The sequence below is a fragment of the Psammomys obesus genome, unplaced genomic scaffold, assembly GCF_907164565.1.
Source record: "Psammomys obesus unplaced genomic scaffold, mPsaObe1.curated_primary_1811, whole genome shotgun sequence".
Lineage (NCBI taxonomy): Eukaryota > Metazoa > Chordata > Mammalia > Rodentia > Muridae > Psammomys > Psammomys obesus.
In genome coordinates this window covers 15,760-26,085 of record NW_026593723.1, presented here as the reverse complement: position 1 = coordinate 26,085, position 10,326 = coordinate 15,760, and the positions used below count along the sequence as shown (strand labels likewise).

Sequence of the window (10,326 nt, the reverse complement as noted above, 5' to 3'; positions counted from 1 at the left end):
GTGTGTGTGTGTGTGTGTGTGTGTGTGTGTGTGTGTGTGTGTGTGTGCGTGTGTGAAATTATTGCAGCACTGTATTATCCATCTCTCTTTCATAACAAAATACATTATTAAGCATTTAAATCTACTTGTGATTATTTCCATCCAAATGCTTTTGTTCTGTATTTGGTACAAAAGCAGTACAAAGACCATTGGCAGAAATAGGAGGAGTTGAACAGTCCCAAGGTGGAGCTGTCTCCTGTGTTATATGACACTGGCAGATTAAAGCACTTCTGAAGGGGAAGGGCTTAAAGGCTGAGTCAAAAGCCAAGAAGTCTCTTTATTTACGCCTACCTCCCAGTCCTTGGCAATCTGACTAATAACAAACTGAGCTAACTAGAAAGACTAGAAGAGAGGCAGGAGAGCCATACAGCAGTCTGGACCTACAACCGAGGAAAGTAAGAGTGAGAACCCCAGCAAAACATCTTGTTTATTTACTGTGATCAGCAGCTTCTCAATGGTTAACTATATGCGAAACAAAGTCAGCATAGCTGTGAAGTATGCTGTGAATATTAATTGGGGGAAAAGGGACTACAGCTTCAGGATGCTCCAGTGTGTGCTCTGCCTGCGATACTTTCAATGAAAATAAGTGCTCAGTGTTTTGTCTTTGACCAGATGTTTTAAATTTCGAGAGCTATGGGACTTGACAAACAGTGCTATTTGAGGAGAAAGTGCACTGTAGTCCTGTGGTCCCTCTGTTCTTTTTAAATAAAGAAACGGATTGACTTTGGATACCTCTTTCAGCTGTGCATTTCAGATAGCGCCAGGAAGTGTCTGCTTTACAGGTAAGACAAATGTTTCCAGCTTTTTCTTATATTCACGTTTGTACTATCTTGAACTGAGTGAACCTCTCTCTTTCTTTCTCTCTCCCCCTCTCTTTCTCATCTTTTCCTTAAAGGATACTCAGTTTCATTTTGTTCACTGGCCAAGCTAACACTGTAGCAGATGCCTGTTCTCTTGAGCAACCAGTTTAGTTCAACAGCTGGCTGTAGGGAAAAGCAAATACTATAATATGGCATTATTTCTTTTAAAACATGCAGGTTTTTATTAAAAACTAAAAGTGTGTGCTTTCTGGAGGATGATTAAATGCTAAAGTTGAATTTCAAGTATGGGCACAATATGAGGGAATGTTTTGAACTTTGTATGATACTTTTATATGGTTCTGTCGTAGTATTATGCAGTTTTTGAAAGCATGCAAATGAAATTCTTACCATTTTAAGATGATTATATTAGATATAAGCAACAAAATCAATTCTTGAAAACTGTGTACATTTCTGAAAAGAATAAAAACTGTTCCATGCACATTTTGAATTGCATAAATTGCTTTTAAGATAAAAATAAGCTGTTACCATCTGGAAAATATTTACTGTACTCTCAGGATGCTGCAGTTGATGGAATAAATCAAACTCCTTGTTAGTGATTTATGAATTACTTAGACTTTTTTTCTTGTCTGCCAAGGCAATCAGAAAGCTCCAACACAAGCTCCTTCGTTCTGAGCAGATTCCTCAGAATTTTTAAAATTAGAAGGTCTCCCTGTGGAAATGTAAAGCTTCCTAACTTTGCCTTGACAAGCAAAGGCTTTCTACTGCTTCGTTCCTCCAGTTGCCTTTTACCTTCTAGAAACTTTGCACTGTAACTTTCCATAGAAACAATGTATTTTCAGGGACCAAAGTTTACTTTCAGACTCATTGTCTAAATCTGGGTTATTTTATCTGATTGTAAATTTTATTATAATCAAAGTTATTATGTATTTATTATTTACAAAATTAAAAGCATTTATCAGATTGTAATGCTTAATTGTTGGAAGATATGGTGCTTGTCTTTCAATATCATTTATCTGCTTATAACCAAATATTTAAGGAAAGGAAATTTTATATGCACATATGTATATAGAGAGAGTTATATGTGTTTCTCTTGTCACTGCAATAATTTCAAATGATTGTTTCTAAAGATTGCTGATATGCCTGTAGTTTTGTGGGAATTGAGATGCATAGTGGTTTCCTAATCTATCATTTTTAAACAACTCAGGCATATTCCAAAACATTTTTAAAGGAGTACAGCTTATTTCAGATCTCACTGTTTAAAAATACATGCCTAATTGAATGCGTAACTGTGAGATGACATTCAGTGTCTTACAACTTGCTTAATGTGTCCTTTGCAAAGTATTGGTCAGACCTTTACACAAGTCATTATTTTGGTTTTCTTTAATAGAATATTGAAATGCATGTTAAAGATTGCTTTCTTTTTGAGTGGTTAAGCTTTACTTCATTCATGGTGAAATTGTAAAGGAGCAGGAAGTAACTCACATCTAAAAGTCCAAAATAAAGTGTGACTCTTTGGAAATGTAGATATTCTTAAGCATACACATTTGATACTCAGATGCCTACAAAAACTGCCTCAGAAAGAAGAGTCAAAACTAAGTTGTTTTACAATACTGTGTTTAACTATATAGTTAAAGAAATCTTCCTTAATCTTTTAAAATGAATTTTCAGTAGCCTGCATATATTCTGTAAAACCAGACAAGTTAAAACAGAGATATGTTTATGCATCAGTAATTATATTCAGGCTCCATGAAAACATACATGCACATACAAATATAAATATATTTATATACACATTTTACATCATTTTTATCCCCAGTGCTCTATATTATTTTATTTAATGCATTTCCATACATAATTTATATATAGCTCTCTGGCATTCCTGGAAATTTTCTCTAAGAGAAAAACAGTAAAGTCATATTCACATATTCAATTCTGAACTATGATGGAGTGTCCAGTTAGCCAGAAAGCCAGTCTCTTGCCTATGAAAACCTTTAGAATCTTTAGCACTTGTGATCACAAGTGCTGAAATAATATTATAAATTTTAATTGTCTTAAATTTTGAGCAATACACAAGTTAAAGTGAACAACTCAGTGTAAATATTAACTCAAATGCTAGAAGAAAATATAGATACAGCAGGCTACTTACAGTTTCACAGTAATTTTTTTTGTATACAAAATAAAACCTGTGAGACACATCTCCCTGCTGTTGTCCATTAAAATACCTTGTTATTGCATTTCTTTTTACAGACTCAGTTTCAATCATAGGACACCATGAAGCTGTGGATTTATCTTCTTTATCCATCTCTTCTTGCTTGTATATCTCTACAGTCCCAATCAGGAATGCCCTCAGTCAGAGGTTCTTGTGACACTCTTTGCAATTGTGAAGAGAAAGATGGCATAATGCTAATAGATTGCGAAGAAAAGGGCATCAATAAAATATCCCAAATAACTGTGCCACCATCACGACCTTTTCACTTAAGTTTATTAAATAATGGCTTGACAATGCTTCACACAAATGACTTTTCTGGGCTTACCAATGCCCTTTCAATACACCTTGGATTTAACAACATTGCAGATATTGAGACTGGTGCATTTAATGGCCTTGGGCTTCTTAAACAACTTCACATCAATCACAATTCTCTGGAAATTCTTAAAGAGGACACCTTCCATGGTTTGGAAAACCTGGAATTCTTGCAGGCTGATAATAACTTTATTACAGTAATTGAACCAAGTGCCTTCAGCAAGCTCAACAGGCTGAAAGTGTTAATTTTAAATGACAATGCTATTGAGAGTCTTCCTCCAAACATATTTCGATTTGTTCCTCTAACCCATCTAGATCTTCGTGGAAATCAATTGCAAACATTACCTTATGTTGGTTTTTTAGAACACATTGGCCGGATACTGGATCTGCAGTTGGAGGACAATAAGTGGGCGTGCAATTGTGAATTATTGCACCTAAAAAACTGGTTAGAAAACATGCCCCCACAGTCCATAATTGGTGATGTTGTATGCAACAGCCCTCCACTTTTCAAAGGGAGCATACTGAGTCGCCTCAAAAAGGAATCTATTTGTCCTTCTCCACCACTGTATGAAGAACATGAGGATCCATCAGGATCTTTGCTGGCCATAACATCTTCAGCTAGTGACAGCCGCCTATCAACCAAGAATATATCCATTTTAAAACAACCTACCAAAGCACCGGGTTTGATACCCTACCTTACAAAGCCATCTACTCACTTTCCAGTACCTTACTGTCCTGTTCCTTGCAACTGCAAAGTCCTCTCCCCATCAGGACTTCTAATCCACTGTCAGGAGCGCAATATTGAAAGTTTGTCAGATCTACAGCCTCCTCCACACAATCCTAGAAAGCTGATTCTTGCAGGTAATATCATCCATACCTTAATGAAGTCTGACCTGATGGAATATTTCACTTTGGAAATGCTTCACTTGGGAAACAATCGTATTGAGGTTCTTGAAGAAGGATCATTCATGAATCTAACAGGACTGCAGAAGCTCTATCTCAATGGCAATCATCTTACTAAACTAAATAAAGGTATGTTCCTTGGTCTTCACAGCCTTGAGTACTTGTATCTTGAATACAATGCAGTAAAGGAAATATTACCTGGGACCTTCAACCCAATGCCTAAACTGAAAGTTCTTTATTTAAATAACAACCTTCTCCAAGTTTTACCACCACATATTTTTTTAGGTATTCCTCTAACTAGAGTAAATCTTAAAACAAACCAGTTCACGCATTTACCTGTAAGTAACATCTTAGATGATCTTGACCTATTGATCCAGATTGACCTTGAGGATAACCCCTGGGACTGCTCCTGTGACCTGGTTGGATTGCAACAATGGCTACACAAGCTTGGCAAGAACACAATGACGGATGATATCCTCTGTACTTCCCCAGGGCATCTTGACAAAAAGGAGTTAAAAGCCCTCAACAGTGAACTTCTTTGCCCTGGTTTAGTAAATAACCCTTCGCTGCCAACTCAGACTAGTTATATTATGGTCACTTCTCCCACAATGGCAACTGATACAGCTGGTACTATTTTAAGTTCTCTCACTGATGCTGTACCCCTATCGGTTCTAATCTTAGGACTTCTGATTGTGTTCATAACTATTGTATTCTGTGCTGCAGGAATAGTGGTTCTTGTCCTCCATCGCAGGAGAAGATACAAAAAGAAAAAAGTAGATGAGCAAATGAGAGACAACAGTCCTGTACACTTGCAGTACAGCATGTACGGCCATAAAACAACGCACCACACAACTGAAAGACCTTCTTCCTCTCTCTATGAGCAGCATATGCTGAGCCCCATGGTTCATGTCTACAGAAGTCCATCTTTTGGTCCAAAGCATTTGGAAGAAGTTGAAGAAAGGAATGATAAAGAGGGAAGTGATGCAAAACATCTTCAGAGGAGCCTGTTAGAACAGGAAAATCATTCACCACTTACAGGTTCAAATATGAAATACAAAACTACAGAGCAATCAATGGATTTCCTATCCTTTCAAGATGCAAGTTCATTATATAGGAACATTTTGGAGAAAGAAAGAGAACTTCAGCAACTAGGCATCACAGAGTATCTAAGAAAAAACCTTGCTCAACTCCAGCCAGATGTGGAGGTGAGCTATCCTGGAGCCCACGAGGAGCTGAAGTTAATGGAAACATTGATGTACTCACGACCAAGGAAGGTGTTGGTGGAACAGACTAAAAATGAATATTTTGAGCTCAAAGCTAACTTGCATGCTGAACCTGACTATTTAGAAGTCTTAGAGCAGCAAACATAGAGGGGTTGTTCATGGGATTTTGCAGAAATGCTGTAAAGCTGACGTAAGTCCAAATCTTGGAAATAAGTGCCTTACATGGTTGCCATCAATCGGAAATCAGCACAGCAGTAGTCCTACGGGAGATAAAAGAAGAAAGTGAAACTCAGGGATCATTGAGGAAGCCATGGCGTTATCATAAGGCAACTTATCCTGTTTCAAATAAAACAAATCCTTGCATATAACTAAGGCAAGGATTTTAGTAGTATTTCTCCTTATGTTTAAAAGGAATTCAGAAAATTTCTCTTGCATACCTAATGGGTTGAACATCTAAACAGCTCCAGTTTTCATGACTGAATAACTTGTCCATGGCTGAGTAAAATTGGATTTCACCAGTTAAGAAAATACCTGTATGATATATATGTACATAGTATGTAAGAGATATATTCATAACCAACATATATGTCAGAAATTTGCATTGCCAAACACATGAAATTTTCTCACCATAAATGAAAAGGGAATTGGAATTTAAATTTAGAAATGGCAATAGTAAAGAAAAATGTAAATTTTGTAATTATATGGTCCATTAATGATTCAGAATTTTCAACGAGGGATGAATAAATAAATGCCACCCCTAAGCTTTCTGAATTAAGACACAGATGACAAATAGTTCATGTCGGATATATAAGTGAACATGTTAGTTTAATCTACACATTTTGTGGGGATTTTCTTGATGTAAAGCTGCTGTGAAGCTAAGGTATGTCATTTGTGTTTAACAGTCTCCTCTTCTTGAGATATTTTTTAAATGCTACTGAGATTCTATGTATATATTATTAGAGCACTTAGAAAGTTTGATTCTTTTCATAGTGTTAATTATTTGTACAACTGGATGACAATGACAAAAATGTCTCTCGTGGCACGAAATTGAAAGATATAAAATGAATGGTAAAATTATTATTTTTTACATACACTGATAGATGCCATAGATAAATAGCAGAAGGCATTGCTACAGTAATTGTTTTGAGTTGCCTCAGGAGAGGGACAGTGTAGCTTTATTTTACAAGAAGGTATCACTAGATTTCTATGAACTATTTATTCTGTATAGTTTTGTATATTTTTGGTTCACAAAATAATTATACTTGGGTGCCTTTCAAGAAAGTTTAAAATTACTGCTCACTTCAATAAAATTAAAATGAAAACTGTTTTCAAATGTGTTTCAGTAAATTACTTTGATCTGTGTTCAGTCATGTCATGATTGTCACCTCAATAATACTCTCTGCACATGAAAAAGACTGGTTTCATTTGTGTGCACACAGAAGTCTGTTCAACACACCACACACCACATACACACATAAGCACATGCACATACACACACACAAACCTTTGAGTTTTCCACATGAATGATAACAAACCAAATTTAAAATAAAAATTTATTTATTTATTATTATTTATAATTTTCTTTTTAATTTTAAATTAAATTTTTATTTTTTATATTAATTACAGTTTATTCACTTTGTATTCCAGCTGTAGCAACCTCCCTCATTCCCTCCCAATCTCACCCTCGCTCCCTCATCTCCTCCCATTCCACTCTCCAAGTCCACTGATAGGGAAGGTCCTCCTCCCCTTCCACATGACCCTACCTTTTCAGGTCTCATCAGAACTGGCTGCATTGTCCTCCTCTGTGTCCTGGCAAGGCTGCTCCCCTCTCATGGGTGAGGTCAAAGAGGTAGCCCCTGAGTTCATATCAAAGACAGTCCCTGTTTCCCTTACTAGAGAACCCACTTGGATACTGAGCTGCCATGGGCTACCTCTGAGCAGGGGTTCTAGGTTATATCCATGAATGGTCCTTGGTTGGAGTATCAGTCTCAGAAAAGACCGTTGTGCCCAGATTTTTTTATTCTGTTGCTCTCCTTCTGGAGCTCCTGTCCTCTCCAGGTCTTACTATCTTCCCATTTCATAAGATTCCCTGCACTCTGCCCAAACTTCGGTGAAGAGTCTCAGAATCTGCGTTGATACACTGCTGGGTAGAGTCTTACTAGTATCTGCTGAGATAAAAGAATCAGTCAATGTCACTTAGATAGGTGTTTCAACACATTGGAACCCTGGGGTCTCATTAGGAAGAGAAACCATTACAAAAAAGTGTTTTTGTCCATTCATTTAGCAATGTATTTTAGCACTGAGCGTGAGCTCTACTAGGTTTTCATCTTTCACTATTCATTTCCTTTCTACTGTCACTCCTATGAGACCAGTGTTTTAAAGAATAGATCTTAGTCTAATGCGTAATCACATTCACAAGATTTATACTATAAATTATTACTTATATTAATGTAATCAAGACTTTAAAGGTTCATTTTTTTCCCCAAACTGGAAAAAAAAAAAACATGCTTTTGTTTTAATTCCAAAGTTAAAATTTAGGTAAAATACATGTACATAAGGTTGCTTTATATTTATGTAGAAAAATAAATTCAGTACAATAATTAATCATTTCCTCCAGGAGGGAGTTTACCCATTATACTCTGAGTAAAAGAAAAAAATTAACAGCAGAAAATGTTATCATAGTTCTCCTACCTAGTTGAGTTTTTACTAATTTTTTATCCTAATTATATAGGTGTACTAGCAAGGTTTAAAAATGCCCATGCCTTTGGACCGTTCGAGAGGATCAACACGTGCAAGAATATACTCTCATGAAGAAACACATGCCTTCAGAAATACACTTCTCTTTTCAGGGGAGTAACATTTTTACACCTCCATGTTCTTTTCATTGTTGAAATTAATAGTCTTAATTTATCAACTTGTAATCAAGAGGGAAAAAGTTATTTATGAAATAATGTAAGTAAATGTCTCATTATAAATATCCCAAATATTAATGCAGTAAAATATGAATATAGCTTTAAAGGACATGATAATCATTATAACTTCTAAAGTGTACAATATTATAAGCAATTAAATATTTCTTTCACTGTGAATATTCCTTTGTGATTCAATTTTCTACTGATTGTTATTGATTTATATCTTAAAGGAGGTTTTATGATCTGTGATAATCTTTTAAATATTTGACTTTTATTTTATATAACATTCTCCTCTGAAGAAAATGGAAGCTCTTGCATGTTTTGTTTACAAAGTCAACTGGCCTCTGGAGTTAACAGGGATCAGTTCTTATATCAGTATGATCATCTTTGCCATGTAAGTTGGTTATCTCAAAGCCCCTTAATTATACAAGGTTAACTTCTTGTTTCAGAGAGAAATTATCCTGTTTTCATTGTTTATCACTGTATATCTTGAGTCATGTGTCAAATTTAAATTTCTGTAATGTACTGACAGCAGCATAATATTCCAGGATCAACATTTTAAATTCTATCTTAATCTGTCATGTAAGTTATAGCAAGATTTACAGGAAAAGTCACATTAGTCAGTAAATAATACAAACTCCTTTTAACTTTAAAACACTGTCATCTTTACATCTCTATTGATTTTCATCATGGGCCTGGAACTTTAAAATCTATAGAAGAAAAATTTTACATCAATGCCTTTTTATAGTCAACTCCCAGTGTTTCTGACACAGAGAAAGCATGATTCTTCTGAATTCATGTTAAATAAACTGAAGCCTCATGCAAGCCGCCTTAAGCTGCCTGGATGCTATGGTCAACTAATTCCAAAGGCTTAAGATTTGAAGCAGGAGTTTTTAACCTTTGCCATTCTCATGGGTGTAAGGTAAAATCTCAGGGTCGTTTTGATTTGCATCTTGCTGATGGCTAAGGATGTTGAGCATCTCTTTAAGTGTTTCTCTGTCATTCTATATTCCTCTACAGAGAATTCTTTGTTCAGTTCTGTACCCCATTTTTAATTGGATTACTTGATTTATTGCTTTTTACTTCTTTAGTTCTTTATATATTCCAGATAGCAGCCCTCTGTCAGATATAGGCTTGGTGAAGATCCTTTCCCAGTCTGTAGGCTGTCATTTTGTTCTGGTGACAGTTTCTTTTGCTTTACAGAAGCTTTTCAGTTTCATGAGGTCCCATTTATCAAGTTTTGCTCTTAGAGCCTGTGCTGCTGGTGTTCTCTTCAGGAAGTTTTCTCCTGTGCCAATGAGTTCTAGGCTCTTCCCCACTTTTTCTTCTAACTTATTTAGATTATCTGGTTTTATGTTGAGGTATTTGATCCACTTAGACTTTAGTTTTGTGCAGGGTGATAAATATGGATCTATTTTCGTTTTTTTTGCATGTAGACATCCAGTTGGACCAGCACCATTTGTTGAAGATGCTGTCTTTTTTCCATTGAACGGTTTTGGCTTCTTTGTTGAAAATCAAGTATTCATAGGTGTTTGTGTTTAGCAGTGTATCAAAGCAGATGCAGAGCCTCATAACCAAAACTTGGGCAGAGTGCAGAGAATCATATGAAAGAAGGGGGAATTACTATGACCTAGAGAATACAGGAGCTCCACAGGGACAAAATATAACAGGGCACAGGGGTTTTCTATGAGACTGTTTCTCCAACCAAAGACCATGTATGGATATAACCTAGAAACCCTGCTTGGATGTAGTCCATGGTAGCTCAGTAACCAAATGGGTTTCCGTAGTAAGGGGAACAGGAACTATTTCTGACTTGAACTGAATGACTGGCTCCTTTACCTGTCCCCTCCCCCCCCTCGAGGGAAGAACAGTCTTGCTAGGCCACAGAGTAGGACATAACAGCCAGT

The 10,326-nt window shown here is 36.1% G+C and overlaps 1 protein-coding gene across 2 annotated transcripts; it reads left to right on the top strand.

Moving 5' to 3' along the window:
• The first annotated feature begins 365 nt into the window (after positions 1-365).
• Slitrk6 (SLIT and NTRK like family member 6) lies at positions 366-6,834 on the top strand. 2 transcript variants are annotated; one of them, XM_055617280.1, is made up of 3 exons: positions 366-821; positions 3,108-4,413; positions 5,008-6,834. In XM_055617280.1, exons 2-3 carry the CDS (start codon positions 3,132-3,134, stop codon positions 5,652-5,654), a joined length of 1,929 nt encoding a protein of 642 aa, XP_055473255.1. In that variant the 5' UTR covers positions 366-821; positions 3,108-3,131; the 3' UTR covers positions 5,655-6,834. The 2 variants fall into 2 exon arrangements, with proteins under 2 accessions (XP_055473255.1, XP_055473254.1); XM_055617279.1 differs by having other exon boundaries at positions 3,108-6,834.
• The last annotated feature ends 3,492 nt before the right edge of the window (positions 6,835-10,326 follow it).